This window comes from Colletotrichum paranaense, assembly GCF_030867605.1.
Source record: "Colletotrichum paranaense strain IMI 384185 chromosome Unknown Scaffold_15.1, whole genome shotgun sequence".
Taxonomy (NCBI): domain Eukaryota; kingdom Fungi; phylum Ascomycota; class Sordariomycetes; order Glomerellales; family Glomerellaceae; genus Colletotrichum; species Colletotrichum paranaense.
The window spans coordinates 173,005-195,580 of NW_026848973.1; the positions used below are offsets into that span (position 1 = coordinate 173,005).

A 22,576-nucleotide genomic window follows, 5' to 3' on the forward strand; every position below is an offset into this window, starting at 1 on the left:
GAGGACGTCAGGAGGGTTTGGCGCACGTTGAACGTTTGAGATATCAACTGCTGATACTCTGGACTCCGCAAATGGATATGGAAAGTTATATCAAGGGGCTGAGGGCAACATATTTAGCCAAGGGTTGTACCAACACGACGGGATTGATGTCCGCGGAGAGATACGAATAGTGCGCAACAGAATGCATAACGCGGCTTTAGCGCATCCGTTGGAGCGGGGGCCTTTGATAAGAGCGGGGGGAATAGCGAACGACCCGGTGACCCCATAGTAAACCTGGGGTACATGTTTTGGCGTCTGATAGCTGGGAAAGCTTTCCTATCTGACTGGAGACCACTACACTTGGTATCTTCGCCAAGTCGCCTAATGCCCCGGATGGGCTAGGAACAGGGACGGCTGGAACTTATCTCCATCCATGCTTTTCCAAGACTCGCAATGTCTTCCGTCCAGAGTACAACGAGCTGAGTCGGCACTAAGTAGTATCGGTGCCGGTCTCCCTTGTCAGCCCAGACAAGGTTCACCTTAAGGGCCCCGGAACAGGATTCGGTGTACGTGGTCGTAATGTGTAGTTTAAAAGACAAGAGAATGCCCTCATTCAATACAAGAGTCAACTTAGGTTGAAAGAGACTCTGTACTCAACTACCTTACCTGCACTGGTTTCACAACCAAACAAATCCTTCAGTTGCCTCGAATGCATAATTGAATCAACCTTACCGAATCCCCATCGTCGACCTAGTCTACAATGGCTCTAGACAACGACACGGCAACCCCCTTTTCGAAGGAGGGCATTTACGCGGACACTGCTAACGATGGCAAAACGCACGACTCAGACCTCGGCCGACTCGAAAGCAATACCTACGGCGAGACTCATCTCGTCGCCCAGGGTGGCACGAAGCGAAATGTCAAGTCGCGACACGCCCAGATGATTGCCATTGGTGGCAGCATTGGAACTGGTCTCTTCGTAGGATCCGGCCAGGTCCTAGCTGCTGGCGGACCAGCGTTTCTCTTCCTGGCCTATGCCCTCACTTCTCTCCTCGTCTACGGCATAGTCACGGCTGTGATGGAAGTAGGCACATTCCTCCCCATCTCGGGTAGTTCCATGTCGTACTACTGCAACCGCTACACTTCTCGATCCCTTGGATTCGCTCTCGGTTGGCTCTATGTGTATTCTTTTGGCATCATTCTCGCCTACGAAATCACAGTTGGTTCAGTCATCATCAACTACTGGCCAAACAATGTCCACAATGCTGTCTGGCTGACGATCCTCCTTGTTGTCGTCGTCGGACTCAACCTATCACCAGTTGCTGTATACGCAGAGACCGAATTCTGGTTTGCAAGTCTGAAGATCATTCTCTTCGTCGGTCTTCTGCTTCTCTCAGTGGTTCTGATTCTTGGTGGAGGGCCGAGCGGAGAACGGCTGGGTTTCTACTACTGGGTTGACCCAGGTGCGACCAAGGAGTACATCATCACAGGCTCTGGTGGTCGCTTTACTGCCTTCCTTTATGGTTGGGTGTTTTCCGGCTTCTCGTTCTACTTCAGCCCAGAGCTTATCATCGTCATGGGTGGCGAGATGCGAAACCCGCGCAAGAACCTGCCCATTGCCAGCCGACGGTTCTTCTACAGACTCATCATTTTCTACCTCCTCGGCTCGTTGGCGATTGGAGCCATCTGCAACTCCAACTCCGAGGGCCTTGTGTCCGGTGCTGGTAATGCTAATGCGTCACCTTGGGTTATTGCAATCCGCAACGCCGGGATCAATGGTTTACCCACAGTCGTCAACGCCGGTATTCTCACGAGCGCCTGGAGTGCTGGAAACTCATACCTTTACATGGCCAGTAGATCCCTGTACTCTCTTGCAGTTGCCGGTAACGCACCCAAAATCTTTACACGCTGCAACAGCTACGGTCTTCCCATTTACGCCGTCCTTGCATCGAGTTGCTTTACTCTTCTCGCGTATCTGAGCGTCTCCTCAGATGCTGGCGTGGTCTTCAACTGGTTCGTTAGTCTGACAAACACCGCTGGATACACCTCTTGGGTGCTGTGCGCATTTATCTTCCTTCGTTTCCGCAAGGCCTGCCAAGCGCAGGGCGTCAAGGTCCCTTACCAGTCCTGGTGTCAGCCCTACGGAGCGTGGATCTCCATGATTGCATTCGGCTTCCTCCTCTTCGCCAATGGATTCACGGTGTTCTACCCCGGAAGATTCTCTGCATCTAGCTTCTTGACTGCGTATATTGGCATTCCGCTTTTCCTGGTTACATACTTTGGACACAAGCTCACGGTTGGAAGAAAGGATCCCTGGCTGTATGCTCCTGAAGATGTTGACTTGTCTACCAATTTGCGGGAGGTAGAAGCAGAGGCGGAAATGTGGACGGCCATGGATGAGGCTGAGAAGGAGAAGCAAGGCAATTCAAACGCGTGGTGGCGCAAGATTTCTCTGATTTGGCAATGATTGTCAATTGCAGGTGTTGATATACATGTAGTACAGCTTAGGCACAGGAGGGAATACGTCAATTCGAATTGAAGCACTATTGTGGTTAGAAACGCAATGAATGGGCTCTAATGATGGACTCCGTGCTTGCTCGAAGTTGCGTCCATATGAACTGACTGGACTATGTGCCTCCCGGAACCTTTTGCAGTCTTGGTATGGGATGCCAATTTACATTGTATTCTTGATGTTCATACGATATCATGAACCCCGATCTCAGCTGCGACTCCATAGTGTTGAAGTGTGACAAATTGATTGCTCGGTACCGCACTCACACGCCCTATCAGCGCCAGCTCGGAAAGCGCTCAGCTGCATCATATGACCTTTAGAAAGACTGACAGCTTGACATCTCGATGATTCGACGCTTTTGCATGCTTGAGAATACTGTATAGTCTGACTAGGGTCCCTTAAGGGAAGGGTTCCCCTTGGAGCTAGCCCATGACTTGATCGATGCGGGGGAGGGGCCCGATAGGCGAACTTTGGTCAACACCACCCAAATCCAGAGTTGGCAAGTCATCCCCGATTCGGGGCCGCCACCTCAGATAAGCCCCACATGGGATCGGCTGATGTTTGACGTGAACAAGTTGGGCGGATAATGCTGTGATAGATGGGACGGGAAAGTTGTGCAGATACTTTCTCAGCGGAATTCTATTTGCTAAGGGAAATGCCTTATGTCAAGGACGAGTCGTTGGCTATTTAGATATCTCACAGACTTCAAAAAATAAGATCTTATTGTGGCACAAGAAGCATTTCATCAAGCATTCCTATCAAGACTTGATTAGTACAGACAAATCTCAAAATCAAACTTGATTCTTTTCAGTCTGTTTCTTGAAACCACCCCGAAAATCATGGGCTCTATTCCGACCCCTGTGAAAGAGACGTATGATGTTCTCATCATTGGCTCAGGCCTATCCGGCCTTGCTAGTCTGCACCACATCCGGGAGCAAATGCCCGATTGCAGGGTAAAGGTCCTCGACAACGGTGCAGACGTCGGTGGAACGTGGTTCTGGAATCGCTACCCCGGATGCCGGTTCGACTGCGAGTCTGTGTCCTATAGCTACTCCTTTGACAAGGGTCTCTTGGAGGAATGGCACTGGAAGGAGGCCTTCTCCCCCCAACCCGAGACACACAAGTATATCAAGCGCTTCGCAGAGAGGAATGACCTGTACAAACATATTCAGTTCAACACCACGGTCAAATCAGCTCGCTGGGACGACGATGCCCATAACTGGACATTTGTCGACCAGGACGGCAACCAATACATCACCACTTTCTTCCTCAGCTGTATCGGCTTCCTTTCGACACCATCACTACCAGCTATCCCCGGCATTGAGAATTTCAAGGGCACGTCTTTCCACACATCGCGGTGGCCGACAGACTTGAACCTTGCTCGCGATTTTGCTGGCAAGCGTATCGGCGTTGTCGGGACCGGTGCCACCGGCATCCAGACTATCACCGCACTGTCAAAAGAGCCAAGCATCAAGTCCATCAGCGTATTCCAAAGAACGGCAACATGGACCGTCCCCTTGCGCAACTACGAGATTTCGCCAGAGAAAATGGAAGAGCTCAAGAAAGACTATGACAACATTTTCGGCATCTGCCGCTCCACACCCTCAGGTTTCATGCACATGGCGGACCCACGTAAGTCCATGGAGGTTACGGCAGAAGAGCGCCTGGCCCTTTGGGAGAAGCTGTACAACGAGCCGGGCTTCGGCAAGTGGCAGGGTCTCTTTAGCGACACATATACGGATCGCCAAGCCAATGAGCTGTATTCCAACTTTATCGCAGACAAGATTAGGGGAAGAGTACACGACCCGGAGGTGGCCGAGTCTCTGATCCCCAAGACGCACGGTTTTGGTACCCGTCGTGTGCCGTTGGAGAGCGGCTACTTCGAGGCCTTCAACCAAGACAACGTGCACCTTGTTGACCTCAAGAAGGCCCCGGTCTCTGAGGTGAAGTCTGACCGCATAATCACATCCGACGGCAAGGAGCACGAGCTCGACATCCTGATCTACGCCACTGGTTTCGATGCCATTACAGGCTCCTTCAGCGCAATCGAATGGCAAGGCAAAGATGGACGACCACTGATTGCGCCGAGTGGAACACCCAAAGGCGAGCGAGCCGTCTGGGTCGACAACAGACCCTACACGTTCCTCGGCATGACGGTGCCCTCTATGCCCAACATGTTTATGGTTCTCGGCCCGCATCAGCCCTTTGGCAACGCGACCAGAAACATTGAGCACGCCGTACAGGTTGTTGTGGATTTGTTGAAGTTTTGCCGTGATAAGGGATACACGTATGCGGAGGCAACACAGGAGGCCGCGGACGGCTGGACAGAGCATGTGTTCGAGTGCAGCAAGGGGTCACTTGTCAACGAGGTTGACAGTTGGATGACGGGTGTAAACACGAACATCAAAGGCAAGCAGGTTAGAAGCGTTGTTAGATATGGTGGATCTGCGCAGGAGTTCCAGAGACGGTGCAGGGAGGTTAAAGAGTCTGGTTACCAAGGGCTCACATTTGCTAGGCAGGCTAAGAGTGTAAAGTTGTAGATTTCAGATTCGCAATGCCAATTCCAAAATTCAGTTCGCATTCCACCAAAATCCTCGAATGCAAGTAATACACCGTCGAAGTCGTAAGACTTAAGTCTGTCTTTTGTCTCTCACTCTAGTGTGGATTCTATTGTCTTGGAGCAGTCTCGAATAAGCTTGCATGCTAGTCTGAAAACGATACAATATGCTCGCTGATTGAGCTGAGGTTAAGCAAAGCACAGCCCAGTCGTTCCCAGAAGGGCCCAACCAATATGGAATATCAAGAAATATATGGTCTAGACATAGATTCCTAATTGAACTAGAATGAAAGCTACAATATGATACAGCTGGATGCAAAAACCTTTAGTCATCTGCAAACTAGGATAAGCCTATGGTTACAACGCGGTGCCGCTAGGACGAAGGCCGTGACCTCATCCACGTGGTATCAACTACCTTATCAAACGTACTTAGCAAACATTAGCCATAGAGGCAGCATGACTTTGATTAATCGAAATATTAGATGTGAGCATTCATTGACTAACATCGGCGCGGAACACGATATGCGTGATGTCCGACATCGGGTCCCTACACTAACACCAAGGACCTGTTGATAGGGCGCATGCGGCCAAATGCTGATCTGTCTATCGTCGCGGGGTAAAACACGTCTCTATCTTTCTTCAACCCCGCCAGCAGCCAAAGGCTTGGCCCATAAAGAAGTGTCACATTTAGTCTTTTGATAAGAGCAGCTGACGCACAAGATGATCGGCCAGCGCGGCTTCTCGGGATGACCCCTCAGACGCCGCGCACCGGGTGGGGGAGTTGGTCGCTGTATGTGGAGTCAAGACACCCGAATCAAATGGGGAAAGTCATACCTGAGCGTCAATGGAAAGCCACGCCCGATACCTAAGAACACCGAATGCGCAACATCGCGATGATGGACTACTTATTGAGGATGCCATCAACGAACTGTGAGCACATAATCATAGACAAGTTGCATGACATTAATCACCTTGAGCTTTCTCAACTACAACTACTAAACTTTTGATCAATTACTTCCTCCTCCAAACCTCTTTAATCACATAACATGGACGTCCCCGGCTTTGCTCTAGTTACAGGTGCAGCCTCTGGCATTGGTAGAGCATGTGCTCGCGGTTTCGCTCAAGAAGGCTCCGCGGGTATCGCATTACTAGATCTTAACGCAGACGCGCTCAAGACAGTCAAAGAGGAAATCGAAGCCGAGTTCGGAAAAGACCGCAAGATTGAGTTGCTCACCTACCCCATCAACATCGCCAACGAGGAGGAAGTCATCAAGGTCGTCAATGAAGCAGCAGCCAAGTTTGGCAGGCTGGACTATGTTGTCAACGCCGCCGGCATCGCCATCAAGCACAAGGGCGGCGCCGCGTTCGCCAAGACGGAAGACTGGCAGCGGGTTCTCGACGTGAACATCAATGGAACGTTTTACGTGCTGAGGGCGGCGGCGCAGATCATGCTGAAGCAAGAGCCGATTTTGTCAACAATTGACGGCAGACCTTTGCAAAAGGGGTCCATTGTCAACTTTGGCTCTATCCAGGGTGTTGTGGGCATCACACTCTCTACGGCATACACGACGACGAAGCACGCCGTCATCGGGTTGACGCGCACTGCATCCGAGGATTATGCCAACCAGGGCTTGCGCATCAATGCTATCTGCCCTGGGTACACAGAGACACCAATGACGACCAAGAACCCTGAGGTGTTGAAGGCGATGGAGGAGAGAGTCTCGACCGCGGTGCCGATGCAACGAATGGGAAGTCCAAAGGAGATTGCCGATGGTGTTTTGTACTTGGCTGGCGGCAGGAGTTCGTTTGTGACTGGGTCTGCGTTGATGGTTGATGGAGGTTATACATCGAGATAGTCTGCTCCCATCGGCTTTGAAATGAAACTTAAACGTTTGGAATGAAGCTGAAAGTGGATTGAACAAACTGACTGAACTTTGCTGAATGTGACCTGAGCATAGGTAATGTACACGTAAACATACTTACTTACCTTAGGTATGGGATTTCTCAGCAAGGTGGGCATGGTTTCTAGACGCGAAGTTGCAATTTCACAAAAGTAAGTACGTGTCGCATGCACTAGAAAATCAAAGAATATCCAATGCCTAGGGAATGTAATCTTTGAAATTTGAAAGTAATTACATCCTTGCCTAGCGTTGACTCACTACTGCACCTCGTGGGAGCCTTCTGGCGTTAGGAGATCCTAAACCCGCCCCGACTCCGAATAACAGCCCCGTGAGTTATGCAGACACGCCGGAGGCAGGCCATTCCGGAAAAGCGGGTCTGATTCACATTTGTGAATCTGCTGGTCCATGACTCGTTGAGTCGCACCGGTCAGTCTGGCCTTATTCGTGCATCAAAACAGCCTACCTGCTGTAATCACTTTAGGATGAGCGCCATCTCGACAGCACATTCCAAAGTTCTCTCTTCCACGAGATCACTCCGATGCGATGCGGACCGGAGAAGTAAACAATAAGATAGAGACGCAAGAAAAAAAAGTTTGCGACAGCCGAATGCATACGCAGACGGTGTTCATGTTCAATGTCCCAGAACTATGGTAACCGGGCTGTCCCCGCAAACCGCAGCGGGTTTGGCATACGTAGCATCCGCGGGGAAAACTCTAAAAGAAAATGTCCATCAATTTCAATGACAAGTCTGACAGAGTGAATTACTCAGATGAACTTCCTCCCATCAGCACCAGACTGTCACATCTTTATAATTTCATGTTGTGCTTTGGTGGTCTGTGGTGTTAGAGTTAAGAACAATAGACGACACTTGGATGAAGATCACCAACGCCAAGCTACCTTGCCACCTGGATGCATGTGACCGTGTATCTCTCGTAAATCTCAAGGTCCCAATCTGATCTATTTCAGGGTCCTTCCGAAACACGAAGGAGGCAATAAAACATCAGGCTCCCATCACCACCTCAACGGAATGAGTATGAGAAGTTCAGGGGTGGTTACATGTATTTACGAGGGAGATTGACAACCTGAAGAGTCTTTCGGGGGCCGAATTTGCATAACTTTATGAACACACGGCGGGAAGCTATGCTGCCGGACCACACCTCTACACGCTAGAGGACGGAGTTAAGCCTAGTCGGAGCCGGGCTGTCCCACCAGCACCGGCAAAGACTCAAAGAAGGGCGCACCAACACAACATCTCTGTCGTCACCACGATTTCAAAGCACCATACCTGCAGTGCCACGCACGTACGGGGGTTTTATTCACTGATCCAGTGCACTGGGCTGAAGCTATCCAGAGTAAAAACATGGCGACCCGGGTGTTCGTCTCGGCAACTACGGGATCGTGAGCACTAGATCGAGAAGATGTGCACCGTATATGCGTATGCAATGCAGACAAAAGATCGATCCGACAGGCGAAGCCACCCGGAGCGGCGCGTGTAGTAGGCACGGTAAAACGGGATTCAGCACCATTCGGTCCCCATTCCCGCCCGTAAGCCGTTTTATTGCGGACCCTGTGATCCTGTATATTTCGTCATTCCCGCTGCTGTTGGATGTGTGTGTTTTTCTTCCTCCCCGGTCACTCTACAAATACAATTCGTCCCCGGCTTATTTCCCCCCTTGTCCCCCTCGCCGTTTGCTCTTGGCACCTGTTCCATTGGCATATCCGTCCTCCGCTCTCACTTGGCTCACCTTCCTTGCTCCTCTTCTCTCGACTCTTCCTTCTGGCGTGTACCCACAAGTTTCTTGGACGCGTCTATCACCATTTCGACCTCGCGATGGCGCAAGAAAAGGCAGCCAACGATATTGGCGAGCCTCCCGTCCACACGAAAATACCATACTGGCGCATAGTCACCGATCAAGCAGGGATAACACAGGAAGTAGCCGACTATCGATATCCTGGGTCCGGCACAGAAGCAGATCCGTTCTTAGTGCAATGGATTCCCAACGATCCCAGGAACCCAATGCTATTTAGCAAAGCGACAAAATGGTTCATCACATTCATGGTGTCATTGACCACATTAGCAGTAGCGCTACTCTCATCAGCCTACACGGGCGGCATACGCCAAATCATAATTGAATTCGGCATCTCCCAGGAAGTCGCGACTTTGGGCGTGTCCCTATTCGTTCTCGGATTCGCCATTGGGCCTTTACTCTGGGCACCGCTCAGTGAACTTTTTGGACGCCAGTCGCTCTTCTTCGGCACCTATGCTATCCTCACGGCGTTCAACGCCGGTTGCGCCGGCGCCAACTCAGCCACGACCCTCATCGTCCTCCGCTTCTTCGCCGGTGCCTTTGGCTCATCTCCACTCGCCAACTCGGGCGGTGTCATCGCCGACATGTTCCCGGCCGCCGACAGAGGCTTGGCGATGGCGTTGTTTGCTGCCGCGCCGTTCCTCGGACCTGTTTTGGGACCTATCATCGGTGGATTCCTCGGTGCCGCGGCGGGCTGGCGATGGGTCATGGGTTTCTTGGCTGCGTTTTCTGGGACCCTTTGGCTTCTGGGTGCGGCCCTCGTCCCCGAGACCTATGCGCCGTATCTCCTTCGTCAGCGAGCTGCGAAGCTTTCCAAAATGACTGGCAAGGTTTACGTCAGCAAGATTGAACACGAGCAGGGCAAGATCAGCCTGGCAGAGTCGTTCAAGACGGCCCTATCGAGGCCCTGGATTCTGCTGTTCCGTGAGCCCATTGTGTTGCTCCTGTCGCTTTACATGGCCATCATTTACGGAACTCTATACATGCTGTTTGCGGCCTTCCCTATTGTCTATCAGCAAGAACGAGGATGGTCACAGGGAATTGGAGGACTTGCCTTCCTTGGCATCATGGTCGGCATGGTTTTCGCCATCATTTACACACTACCCGAGAACGGTCGGTACAAGCGAGTACAAGAGAGAAATGGCGGATTTGCTCCTCCGGAAACCCGTCTCCCATCAGCCATGGTCGGAGGTGTGGCGATTCCCATCGGTCTATTTTGGTTTGCTTGGACCAACAATGCCGACATCCACTGGATGGTCAGCATCGCCGCCGGCGTACCGTTCGGATTCGGAATGGTTTTGCTGTTCTTGAGCGTCATGAACTACCTCATCGACGCTTACACCATCTTCGCGGCGAGTGTACTCGCCGCCAACTCCGTTATCCGCAGTTGCTTCGGCGCTGCGTTCCCTCTGTTCACGACCTATATGTATAAAGATCTCGGCACGAACTGGGCGTCTTCGATTCCCGCGTTCCTAGCTCTCGCTTGCGTTCCGTTCCCGTTCTTGTTCTACAAGTATGGTCCCGCAATCCGAGCACGCTGCAAGTTTGCCGCACAATCAGAGGCTTTCATGGCGCGGTTGCGGGAAGAGGATACGTCGTCTTCAGACAAGGAGCCGGAAGTTAGCGGTGGACAAGAAACTGTGGCGAGCGATACTGTCGACTCTGATGCGTCATCTTCTGACGATCGCTCATTCATGCGCCGCCAGAGCACGCATCACACACGACGGACGATGAGCCTGGCCTCGACACGCCGGAAGTCCTACGATGGAAACCCGTACGATATTGACAGAGTCAACACGAGAGAGTCTTTTGCTACGAAGCACAAGTAATGGAGCGGCCTGGTGTGTGTCTGAGCTATGGATCAGTTGTCGAAGAACTGTTAAGGAATGATACCCGTTGAAGTATGGAGAGGCGATTCTGCCTCCTGTACTATGTATGCATACAGCTATTGTCGTCGATTACTCCAGCTCAAGAGCTAGGTGGAAGTTGGGACATCGATCACCAGCCATATTAGAGTTTACACTTGTTGCTCCCCCGAATAGCCTAATAACCATTCTAAAACTATCTTCAACCTTGAGTCCGTGGGTGCGGATCCTTCGCAGCATCAAAGACCCCAGACGTGACCCCCAACTTCCCCTCAATCCGGCAGATGCGGGGCATCCCGATGGCCGCAGTGGACATGGCGGCTTTCACGGCATCCGAGTGGTCAATTGGAGGCGTGGCATGTCATCTGCCTTTTGTCGTGGCACCGTTTCGACCTGCGCTTTTCATCCATCGTCTCATGGCAACAGGAGCAACTCCGCAGCCGGAGATCATCTTTTGCTGGGTCATGAGTAGTTCTGCTCTGCATGCTACATGTACAAGAAGAAGCTGCATCCGATGAATGGAAAGCTACCCCTCATCATCCTGTCTCTGTACTTGTACACCACGGCACTGCTCAAGACTTTTTAAACACCCCGATCACCATATTATTGTCCTGTAAGCCGTGACTTGTTTGCAAGAATAAGAGCATCATGGGCCTCAAAGAGCAGGATGGGAAGCTTGTCTACACCTACGACGCGGAGAAAGTCTGGGTCGAGCCATGGGGGCTAGATTCCTTTCGAGTGCGGGCTACCAAGGCTCGTGAGATGCCTACCGAAGACTGGGCGTTGCTCAAGCCCGAGAAAGCAGATGCCAAAATCATCATTGACGACAAGGCCGGAACAATCACCAATGGCAAGATCAAGGCTTCCATAACCAGTGGCGGTAAGCTTATGATGTGGAACTCAAAGGGCGAGCTGCTGCTCGAGGAATACTCGCGCCACCGACGGGATGTCCTGGACCCCAAGTGCAGCGCCCTCGACGTCGAGGCACGCGAGTTCCTGGCCATCGTCAACAGCAATGACTACCATCTCACTGCGAGATTCGAAAGTGTTGACGCAGAGGAAAAGATCTACGGCATGGGACAGTACCAACAACCATTCCTGGATCTCAAGGGCCACGATCTCGAGCTCGCGCACAGGAACTCCCAGGCCAGCGTCCCGTTCGCGGTATCCTCGCTGGGTTACGGCCTTTTGTGGAATAACCCGTCAGTCGGAAGAGCGATTCTGGGCCGTAACATCATGAGCTTCGAGGCCAAGTCAACTCGGGCCCTCGACTACTGGATCGTTGCTGGCGATTCCCCGGCAGAAATCGTTGAAGCTTACGCTGACGCCACGGGCAAGGTTCCGATGATGCCAGAGTACGGTCTCGGGTTTTGGCAATGTAAGCTGCGATACCAAACACAAGAAGAACTCTTGGAAGTTGCGCGCGAATACAGGAAACGCGAATTGCCCATTGACCTTATTGTCATTGACTATTTCCACTGGCCGCTGCAGGGAGAGTGGAAATTCGACTCCACGTACTGGCCCGACCCGGATGCTATGATCAAAGAGTTGCAAGAGCTCAAGATCGAGTTGATGGTTTCCATCTGGCCCACTGTTGACCACAAGTCTGAGAATTGGGATGAGATGGTCGAGAAGGGGTACCTCATTCAGTCTGATAGAGGCATCCGGATCGCCATGAACTTTCAGGGCGACACGACGCATTTTGACGCCACCAATCCCGGAGCAAGAGACTACGTATGGAAGAAGGCCAAGAAAAACTACTATGACAAGGGCATCCGTGTCTTTTGGCTGGATGAGGCCGAACCCGAATACACGGTGTACGATTTCGACACGTACCGGTATCACCTGGGATCCAACGTCTCGATCGGCAACATTTACCCCGTCGAGTACGCAAAGGCCTTCTACGAGGGAATGGAGGCTGAGGGGCAAAAGAACATTGTGAACCTCATCCGATGTGCGTGGGCTGGAAGTCAGAAGTATGGTGCCTTAGTCTGGAGCGGTGACATTGCCTCATCCTGGGGAAGTCTGCGCAACCAGGTCGCAGCTGGCTTACACATGGGCCTATCCGGTCTTCCATGGTGGACGACTGATATTGGTGGCTTCCACGGCGGAGACCCGCGGGACGAAAAGTTCCGCGAGCTGTTCGTCCGGTGGTTCCAATGGGGTGCTTTCTGTCCGGTTTTCCGCCTCCATGGATGCCGAGAGCCTGAGCAGCCCCAGCATGGCACGACGGGGGGCGCTGAATGCCATAGCGGCGCGCCAAATGAGGTTTGGTCTTATGGACCTGAGGTCTATGAGATTTGCAAGAAGTACATGTTCCTCCGAGAGGAGTTGCGTGATTACACCCGTTCTCTGATGAAGGAGGCGCACGAAAAGGGTACGCCTGTCATGCGGACGCTGTTCTACGAGTTTCCGAAGGATCAAGAGACTTGGAAGATCGGTCAGCAGTACATGTTTGGCAGCAAGTACTTGGTGTGCCCGGTGCTGGAGGCGGAGAAGAGGAACATCAAGGTCTATCTCCCCCAGCTGGAGGCAGGAGGCAAGTGGAAGCCACTCCTCGAAGGGAAGACGGACACATATGAGGGCGGAAAGTGGATCGAGATTGATGCTCCTCTAGAATGGATGCCAGTGTTCAAGAGGGAGTAGGCCACCGGCGGCGAACGACGTCCGTTGATACAATCATCAATAAACTCTACATGTTGCTTGCTAATTCTTCAACCAATGCTGATAGTGATCGCTCAAAGCTTCCATGACGCCTTGATAAGGTCAGCCGCCTTTTCTCCGATTCCATACGCAGGCATCTGGGTATGACCGCCATTGAGAACGGGCATAATGCTGCAGTCAGCAACTCGAAGGCCTTTGACACCCATCACTGTGAGTGTCGGATCGACAACCGCATTGCGGTCAGATGCGTTGCCCATGGCACAGGTTCCCGCAGCATGGTAACCTAAGGAACAGACCAACGATCAGCAGGTTGTGGATGAGTGGAATCAGGAAAACTTACAAGTTGTTGCGTTGTCCCGAACATAGGGTATCCAATCCTCGCGAGTGGTGTGCTTGTGATGTACCAAATCGCTGGGCCAAGAACCCTTGACAATATCCTTAGTCCCTGCGCCTTCCATGATAATTTCGTTACCGAAGCGGCACGCCTCAGCCAGAACCTCTACATCCAATGGATCAGAGAGGTAATTCGTGTCCACGACTGGGACAGACTTGGCACCGGTGTCGCGAAGCGTAACTGTACCGCGGGACCGAGGCCCGAAGAGCTCCGCAATCATGCTGAAGGCGTACTTGCCGTCAGTCGGGAACTGGTCATACTGCTTCGGACCTCCGTAGCACTCAGTGGTGAAGAATTCAATGTTTGGCTGCTTGGGCGTAAGGCCCATTGGGTCGCGGCCGGGTTGCCTTGGGGCGTTATTCCAAAGCTCTGAGTCAGCGAGGCGCTCGTCCAGACGGGCGTAGGCGAATGCTCCAAAGGGGAATGTAGACAAGAAGCCTGCTTGTTGGTCCTTCCAGAGGGCGTACGTCTTTGCAAAGTTGTCGCCGTGGTAGACGTGGTGGTCGTTGGTCAGACCAGCTTTTTCGGTTTCGTAGAACATGAAGACAATCTTGAGACAGGCTAGGTTAGCGGTAACCCTCGGTATGCAGGCTATGAGGCACTTACAAGATGGTCCATGAGATTTTTGCCGACACCGGGCAAGTCAACCAGTGTCGGAATTCCAAAACTGTCGAGCTCGGCCTTGGCCCCGACACCAGATCGGTTGAGGATGTTGGGGCTGCAGTACGCGCCGCCACTTACAATGACTTCCTTGCGGGCCTTGATGTCGACGACAGAGCCATCGGCCTTGACCACCCTGACACCTGTTGCCCTGAGCCCGCCATCTACCTCCTCGATGATAACCTTTTCAACATGGGTCTCAACAAGTAGATGAAGGTTATCCTTCTTGTTTTCCTTTGTGACGAAGTCTGCCGCAGTGGTTCGCAAGCCCTTGTGGACTGTTCTGGGTGCATGTCCACATCCATGAGGATTTTCTCCGTGTGAGAACATGTCGTGGTCTAGCGGCAGTCCTTTGGATACCATGGAGTCCATTATGAGGTTTGAAATAGGAGCGAGGTCATGTGGTTCGATGTTGAGGTGGCCATTAGTGCCATGATCTTTGGAGGCTTCGAACCAAGGTTTTCCGTGAAAGTTCTCTGCCTATTATTCACAAGAGATTAGCGACTTGCAAAGAGACACGGAATTGGGAGCTCAAGAGAGAACAGTGTGGCCAAGAGCAGAAAGCCCCCAGGTTACGGCATTATTACTTACCTTTCGAATGTATTTGAAAACCTCGTCACCCGTCCAACCTTCGACTCCCCAGTCATCATAGTCCTGCTTGGCACCGCGAATGCATAGAGTACCGTTGCAACCAGAGCAGCCGCCAAGGAACTTTCCACGGCTTAGTTTAACCTGGCGATTGTTGACTGAAGGTTTCTTCTCGCTGATGACGTTCCAATCGGTATCCTTATCGAACAGTTGTGACCAACTATGGTCAAAGTCAGACAATTAGCTCGCAATCAACTGAACTAGTAGAAATTCCTACCCTCCTGTCATGTGAACATTCTCAAGATTCTCATTGTGTTCACCAGCCTCGATGACTAGAACATTCACACCAGAATTCTCAGCAAGGCGGCTCGCAACGACGCAGCCGGAGGTACCGCCGCTTGAGGACTTGATGTCAGCCGCCAGCTTAGGTATAGAAAGACATGCTTCATGACGATTAACTTACCCGCATACGATGAAGTCGTAAATAATCTCCTGTGGTAAAGATCCCATGTTGATGAAGGCTACGCTGTAAGTCTGAGCTCGTGGGAAAAAGCGTCTGATGGTATGAGAGAAATGGAAGGCAAGTCACAGGATGGTCCATGGAGCTTGGGCTGGTGCTCTTGTATTCGGACACTGACTGACAATTCCGACAACAATTCCGGGGTTTCTTCCTCGACAACCACACACCCCTCACACACGCCTCGAGCTACGTCTGAAGTCTTCGTGCGGGGAACGCACCCAACATCAGTAGTACAGCTTATGGAAGGCAGCGCCGCTGCCAAGTGCCATTCTAAAGCCGAAGAAGGAAACGCGACCGTCCAAAAAGGAGGCATTCTATAGCGGTATGCAGGGTCCGGTATTAGGATCCATGCATCTACATCACTTCGAGTTTCCAAAGGCCCATATTGAGCCTGTCGGTGGCGGAGTTGTATCCGCAGCTCAACATTTGATAAGAAAAAGGAGAGTAAATGATTTTTTTGTGGATATCCATGAGTACACGCATACGCATACGCTCTTACTTGATCCCATGCTAGTGTAGAGTCTTTTTGGTGGCAATGATACCGTTTTCAGGAGGAAGTTCTACTGGGATTCTGGACTTGTGCCAGTTACAGCACTACCGTGTGCTACATAAGGCACCGACGAGTACCGAATGAAGATCACTCTCTTACGTACAATCAATGAGGACCTGGCAGAGCACTTGAGGCTGGACTGGTTGGAAAATTGGAAACAGCATCTTGAAGGTCTTGGGTTCCATGGGAGCCCTGATACCCGGGCCTGATTTGGACCGTTGGAGAGAACTTGGACCCTGCAAACCTGACGATCTTGCTCGGCGTTGGTGCAGTGGTTCATCGCCTCCAAGTGTCTCCACCCCAGCGACACAGTAAGGGTGCGGCACAGCAGCTGGGCGTGCTGCCATCAAAGTTGCATCCGACTCTTCAGCGGTGCAGGGCGCAGCCGGTGAGCCTTCGTCAAAGATCAGCGTCAATGAGCCGACTCTTGATCATCAGGAGGAACGTTTAGCTTTGAAGAGCTCGAACTGTTGGAAAAGAAATTTTGCATCCCCAAATTTGGTTCTGCTGTAATCGGAACTGGGTGGCCGGACGGAAAGCTACTACTAGCTGAGGCTTTGAGTTCTGGGGAGCATGACAAGCGTTGGCTCTAGTTGGAGCTTAGGTTCCCCCGCCAAATCCTGGGGCCCCCGTGGGAAAATCACAGTGGGACAAACCTGAGGACGTCGGGAGATGGGGCCGGACGGGAGAGGCGCTACTCAGGTTTCCATTCCTGACTGCAAGCTCCATTTGGCCGAGAAACGTGTGGATCAAATCACGAAATGCCAATGTTCATCGGCCCGGTTGATAGGGATGCACAAGGAGTTTACGCCGAGAGTAGGCCTGACGACGTTATCAAAGAAAGTGGCCTACCAGACATTCAGGAGCTATCTTATGTTCCAGTATTAAATGGTCGTATCGTCCCATTCTGTTAACTCTCTGCGACGTTAATGCGCGTTTCTAAGACATTGAGGCTACTAAGCACTTAGTGTGAGGGGGATATCCATGGCGCACATGCAAGGTTGATCGGCTTGCAAGCCTACCCCTCTTTCTTGGGGGCTTGCTTGGCAGCGTTCACCTCGTAAGATGATTTGTTTCCGCTGATCCAGAGGAATTGATGTTCCATGTAATTCCGGTTCGAGCTTGCAGTTCCGAGTACCACACTGTCATGGGACTTATGCATGGGCATGTGGACAGGATCCAGTATCATTGGGCCGAAACGGGTGCCAACACTCAAGTAGCCAGACCAGATAGGGAAAAAAAGGGGAGATGTTCAGTGAATGCTTTTCTCTTTCGGGCTATTCCGCAGCGGCAAACCCAGGACAGCTTTCGGACTTGACGCCGAATGAGACTTGAGCCTCATAGAAAGTAAAGAGTAGGCATCAGGATTGGTCAGAAATTAGGATATCAACACGGCTCCTCTGAGCAAATGTCATGAGACTGTCTCTAGAAGGTTGATCATAAAATTATCTCGCGCATTCTCGGCACAGGAAGGCTTGGAATCCAAATTCAACGGTTGCCAAGAAACAGCCTTGTATCCTGGGATCCTCAAGGTACTCTGAGATGCTGCTCTACAACCTAGCGTACCAGTTTCGCTAGGATTCGTTGACCAGGGCTTGTTCGAGAATCGCGAGCTCTTTCAAATTGCCGATCCCCATCATCGCGTTAAGCTGGTTAGGTTGTGTTCAGGAGGCCGTTTGAACTTTCATCGGGACTAGACAAGGACCCAAATCCTCAATCCGACGTTGCAAGAAATTTTTGTGCTCTCTGGTGATACAGATGCCAATCATACGCTAAGATGAGAGGATTCAGGCCTCGCCTACACACAGGGGATATGCCGTACGTAACTGGAGATACGAAATCAAGCCAGGAGACGCGGCTTTTAATCCGAGAAGTCCCGTAAACCAGCATTGGTCTTGGACAGATCCGACAGAGTCAAATTGACCAGGTCCTATTCGTGATTTCAGTCGGCTTGATCAAAAGTCTCTTCACTTGCTCGTCCAGGTTTGCCCTTCTTTCAGTCACTAAAGTATACAGGAATATGGCGACCCCTTTTCAAACAGAGGCATGGACGGAGTATGGGCTTGGTGTCTTGGTTATTCTCCTTCGCATCTTTGCTAGATGGAGAATTGTGGGTTTTAATTGGCAAGGCGACGATTATTTTGCCATATTATGCCTGGTCTTCTGGACTGTAAGTACGCCGCATACCCGAACCTGCTATTGACAGTCCGGACTTCAGGCTGGAGTCTACCTTCTGCGGCTGACTTTTACATACAAGTTGGAGCTTTGCATGTTGGAGCTTATAGGTTGGCATTCCTCAATGCTCCTCGAGCCATCATCGACGTATCTTCCACACTGACACTTGAGCTCTGACAGGCCAGAATGGAACCAACATCGGAATCACAAATGATATCGGCGCAACGTTGACATCGGAGGAGATAGCCAAATTTGAGTTTGGTTCCAAGTGCCTGCTGGCAGGCTGGAACTTTTATGTAACCCTCATTTGGTGTCTCAAAGCTTGCATTTTGTTCTTCTTCAGTCGCATCACGTTCGTGTTTCCCCCCGTCCTCGGAAAGCGAAATTGGTCTCATCTCTGACGACATGATATAGGCTTGCTACAAGACAGCAGAAGATTGTCAAATGGACAGCCGTAGCGACAGGATTAGCCTATGTTGGTGTCATAGCTGTCATTTGGGGGCACTGTACACCTGTTCAAAGGAACTGGCAGGTGGTCCCTTATCCAGGAGGTACGTTATTCCCAAGACAGAGGAGAACTATCAAGTTACTGATAATGAATCAGACGAGTGTACTTTGGCCGTTGCGAACTACTTGAGTCTTGTGGTACTCAATATTTCGTAAGTCTAAAATCGACGATTCGATACCTATGATTGACGAAGCCTTTACAACAGAACAGACTTCCTCATTGTATCAATACCACTACCACTCTTGTGGGCCGTCAAGCTCAGTATCAAACGAAAGCTTGCTATTGGACTCCTGCTCTGCTCGGGCATCTTCGTCATGATCGCCGCTTTGCTTCGCTGCATCCTGTCGCTCAAGGACATTGAAGGTATCAATGTCAGCACCATCTGGGCAATAAGAGAGACTGTATGTGCTTCCCAAAGTTTATGATTGGAAGGAAACATTGGTACAAGTTACAGGACTAACAAGGTTTACATTATTTAGTTTGTTGGAATCATCGCCGTGAACGCAGCCTGCATCAGACCACTGTTTTCCTCCTCACATTGGTTGAGGTCTACTAAGGGCAGCAGTGGAGCCAACCAGAAGTACCCCAGCTCAGGTGACAGATACGGCCATCAGTTAGTCACAATAGGAGGTGGAGGGCAAAGTGTCGATCGATCTGGATTGCCTTCAAAGAGACGGTACAACAAATACAACATGACGGAGCTGGACAACAACTCAAGCGAAGAGCAGATTGTCAAATCGTCCGACTCAGCCAGCTGGCCTCAAAATGGAGGTCGCGACGGCAGTTTAAACAGCAAATCTAGTGGCCAGCACGGGCATGGTGGTATTGTTGTGACAACTACGTATGAGGTGAAGCCCGAAAACAAAGTCTGATGTTTGCACAGACGGTCGTGAGTGTGCTGGACAATGAATGTCAGGATGACAAGGTTAGGGTAGAAAAGCCCGATTCTATGTATCTTTACTAATGTTGCTGAATATTGAGTTCTTGAGAATACATGATCGTGTGAACATGACATTTCGATCCACTGGAAGCAACTTTTCAGTCCATTCGATTACTGTGAGACTATGGTCTATTGCGGATCACTCCCCTACTGATCATGACACAAGCCAGGTAGTCAGGCATACATGTTAAATGATACCAGCATCAGGCTTCCTACCTTGATATATTTTGTTAGTCGTACTACCTTATTTAAGTTTATTCCCTCTGAATGTCATTAATACAATGTAAGGTAGTAGCCCAAAAGGCAAGCCTGCTTCTTGGTTTCTGGACGTTGATCGAGTGTTGCAACCTGAAGTAATTACGTACTGCGATAGGGAGCACGCCTGCCGAGACTTGATCATTCGAAGGCTTCGGCATCCATCCGTCAAGGCTTTTGACAAGATTACCATCGTCTGATTCGAAGTTTTGCTTAACCTTCATTCCACACTTTCGAGAAGACTTCCTACTGTGTTCGTCTGGACCAAGTGATTGAAGTCCAGGATTGCGCCCGGAATCAAGAGGCTTTGCGTAATGGGGGCATTGTTCTTAAAGGAGGAGAGCTGACTCGCGAACTTGGAATTGAGCTTGGAAAATCTACAAACGCCAAACAAGGCAGGTTAAAAGCCCGCAATCTCTCGGGCGGCTCTACTCACCGTCAACCCGTTAGAGCGTCAAGAACCTGCTGGCCAAATGTAAAGTTTCCCGGTAGCCGTCCGTCGCATTTTCTTGTCCAGTCAAGTGTCCTGCGGCTGACTGAGCCCATCGGATCGAACACGCCGAAACAGACCAACGCGAGATCGAATTTGGCCGTTGGAGTATCAGAAGAGACTGCGCGCCTACCGTGCGCCGCGTCGCCGAGGTCAGCTGTAACAGGAAGCAGTCAAAACATTGGATGGCTAGCAACGTTTTCTTATACTTCTGATTCACATTCCCGCCGAATTTCACGGAAAAGCTCTTGTGCTGCACTCCCAGTAATGTCTCTTCTGCACTAGGACTTGCCTTGCGTCGACTTTGCGTTAGCTTAACTCAACCATCCGCTCTTCTTCGAACGACAAGCGCGAATCATTGTTCTGACGCTTCTCTTTGGAAAGCTGAAGATCAATCGTTTTCTAGACTCTATAGCATGCGTCAGCGCAATCGTATGCAACGTGTTCATGGCGATCATGATCCCTTGCCTGAGTTCACTAGCGACACCCTCCGTTCGGTAAAGGCTTCGTGGGACTTCTTCATAGCATGGCTGAAAATCACCTGGTTTGACATATTTGTCATGTCGGCAATAGGTGGCGCTGCTTTGGGAGTAAGTCTTAGATCAACCGGAATTAGGTGACAGGGAATATTGACGCGTTATCGCAGATTTACAATGCGCCTCTAGCCGCGACGCGCAACTTTCCCATCACCTTCAACGGCTCTGGAGACATCGTATACCCTCAGTGGGCATATCCTGATCGCGGCTGGATCGTCGATACCTGGCTGTCTGCATTTCTGTCCGCCGCCATACCAATCGCCGCCATTCTTCTCGCCCAGTTCCGCGTGAGAAACATCTGGGACGTGAACAACGGCATCATCGGCCTGATATTCTCCATCTCGTTCGCCACGCTAATTCAAGTCATCGTCAAACAGCTCATTGGCGGATTCCGACCCTATTTTCTGGCTGTCTGTATGCCCGACGTCACGCGAGCAGCTAGCAATAACGCAACGGGACTCAATGCTGTTGGCTTCCAGCAAATCATGTACTCAGTCGATGTTTGCACGCAACCAGACCGCGACAAACTGAAGAATGCGATGACATCCTTCCCCTCTGGCCATTCAACGGCCGCGTTCGCAGGTTACGTCTACCTATTTCTGTATCTGAACGCTAAACTCAAGGTCTGGGCAGACTACCGCCCGGCTCTTTGGAAGATTGCATTGACTTTTGCGCCACTTCTGGGCGCCCTACTTATCGCGTGTTCTCTCACCATAGATCAGGCTCATAATTGGTATGATATCGTTGCTGGAAGCACAATCGGAACTACTGTAGCGTTTGGGTCCTATCGTGGATGCTATGCTGCTATTTGGGATTGGCGGTTCAACCACATTCCTCTGCAAAGGCGCGATCATTTTATCTACTCCCCGGGAGATGGCATGGAATACAGGAATGATGTGTTCACGAGATCCGGTGGCTGGGGAGCAATACGGGAAAAGGCAGCAGAGAAGAGCCCGCCCAGTAGGAGAAGCAGTGCCTACTACGCTGATCAACAGACTGCGTATCACGGAGCTTCGGACAGGGATGCCTTGCCATCACAGCTACCGAGAACACGCTATAAACAGCGGAGGGGCCAGCCTCGGGGGGACGAAGCGGTTTGATAGATACTGTGTATCGAAGCCGTTCAGGGTAGCGACAAGCAACGAAAATGGCAAGAGTCGCTGTCAGTTGGTGTTGGCCTCTTGGTAGGATAGTGGGAAAGGAAGTTGATCCGATGTGAGAATTGCATGTTCCCACTTCCCGTAAAGAAGACTTGTATTTGAAACCCTTGCTCGATCCGTTTCTGGGCGACTCAAATTATATCCTATCTTGGATTTATTCAATATCAGGGTAACTTCCTTGGGTATCAGGATTTCTAGAAGCGGATGAAGGCCGCTGTAAGTTACCGTCACTATTGACCACAACTCGTATGAGGACTCAGACTTGAAGCCTCAATCATAGATTTAGTCGCATCTACCGTTGGTCTATCAAGATTGTTTGAGCCTCTATGAAGCGAAGCGAGCTGGATTCGCGTCTGTGGAGTCAGGCGCATCATATCCTTGCTAGTCTTTTCCCTAATTGCGGGCTCGCCGCTTATCCCACGCGAGCCGCGGAACTCAAAAGTCGGAATGAAAAGACCATTATGTTGTGCATCGGTCAGCTTCAAGGATAAGGCTCGGGCTTTCATCGCACACA

General features: G+C 51.1%; 8 protein-coding genes across 8 annotated transcripts; 7 read left to right on the forward strand and 1 right to left on the reverse strand.

Annotated features, from left to right (window-relative positions):
- Positions 1-739: 739 nt before the first annotated feature.
- Positions 740-2,446, forward strand: CPAR01_14254 (proline-specific permease; the record flags this gene model as incomplete). Its single annotated transcript, XM_060498505.1, has 1 exon — positions 740-2,446. The coding sequence occupies one exon, from the start codon at positions 740-742 to the stop codon at positions 2,444-2,446; it is 1,707 nt and encodes a 568-aa protein (XP_060342566.1).
- An 884-nt stretch (positions 2,447-3,330) lies between these two features.
- CPAR01_14255 (uncharacterized protein) lies at positions 3,331-5,031 on the forward strand (the record flags this gene model as incomplete). The annotated part of the gene is made up of 1 exon (XM_060498506.1): positions 3,331-5,031. The coding sequence occupies one exon, from the start codon at positions 3,331-3,333 to the stop codon at positions 5,029-5,031; it is 1,701 nt and encodes a 566-aa protein (XP_060342567.1).
- A 1,063-nt stretch (positions 5,032-6,094) lies between these two features.
- CPAR01_14256 (uncharacterized protein) lies at positions 6,095-6,904 on the forward strand (the record flags this gene model as incomplete). The annotated part of the gene is made up of 1 exon (XM_060498507.1): positions 6,095-6,904. One exon carries the CDS (start codon positions 6,095-6,097, stop codon positions 6,902-6,904), a length of 810 nt encoding a protein of 269 aa, XP_060342568.1.
- A 1,876-nt stretch (positions 6,905-8,780) lies between these two features.
- On the forward strand, positions 8,781-10,586 carry CPAR01_14257 (major facilitator superfamily transporter; the record flags this gene model as incomplete). Its single annotated transcript, XM_060498508.1, has 1 exon — positions 8,781-10,586. The coding sequence occupies one exon, from the start codon at positions 8,781-8,783 to the stop codon at positions 10,584-10,586; it is 1,806 nt and encodes a 601-aa protein (XP_060342569.1).
- Positions 10,587-11,270: 684 nt separating this feature from the next.
- CPAR01_14258 (glycosyl hydrolase family 31) lies at positions 11,271-13,268 on the forward strand (the record flags this gene model as incomplete). The annotated part of the gene is made up of 1 exon (XM_060498509.1): positions 11,271-13,268. One exon carries the CDS (start codon positions 11,271-11,273, stop codon positions 13,266-13,268), a length of 1,998 nt encoding a protein of 665 aa, XP_060342570.1.
- Positions 13,269-13,360: 92 nt separating this feature from the next.
- Positions 13,361-15,438, reverse strand: CPAR01_14259 (GMC oxidoreductase; the record flags this gene model as incomplete). Its single annotated transcript, XM_060498510.1, has 6 exons — positions 13,361-13,569; positions 13,627-14,230; positions 14,287-14,820; positions 14,932-15,148; positions 15,206-15,325; positions 15,392-15,438. The coding sequence occupies 6 exons, from the start codon at positions 15,436-15,438 to the stop codon at positions 13,361-13,363; spliced, it is 1,731 nt and encodes a 576-aa protein (XP_060342571.1).
- A 2,711-nt stretch (positions 15,439-18,149) lies between these two features.
- CPAR01_14260 (uncharacterized protein) lies at positions 18,150-19,553 on the forward strand (the record flags this gene model as incomplete). Its single annotated transcript, XM_060498511.1, has 6 exons — positions 18,150-18,168; positions 18,354-18,525; positions 18,588-18,724; positions 18,778-18,832; positions 18,887-19,082; positions 19,161-19,553. The coding sequence occupies 6 exons, from the start codon at positions 18,150-18,152 to the stop codon at positions 19,551-19,553; spliced, it is 972 nt and encodes a 323-aa protein (XP_060342572.1).
- Positions 19,554-20,782: 1,229 nt separating this feature from the next.
- On the forward strand, positions 20,783-22,002 carry CPAR01_14261 (PAP2 superfamily protein; the record flags this gene model as incomplete). The annotated part of the gene is made up of 2 exons (XM_060498512.1): positions 20,783-20,956; positions 21,013-22,002. The coding sequence occupies 2 exons, from the start codon at positions 20,783-20,785 to the stop codon at positions 22,000-22,002; spliced, it is 1,164 nt and encodes a 387-aa protein (XP_060342573.1).
- Positions 22,003-22,576: the final 574 nt, after the last annotated feature.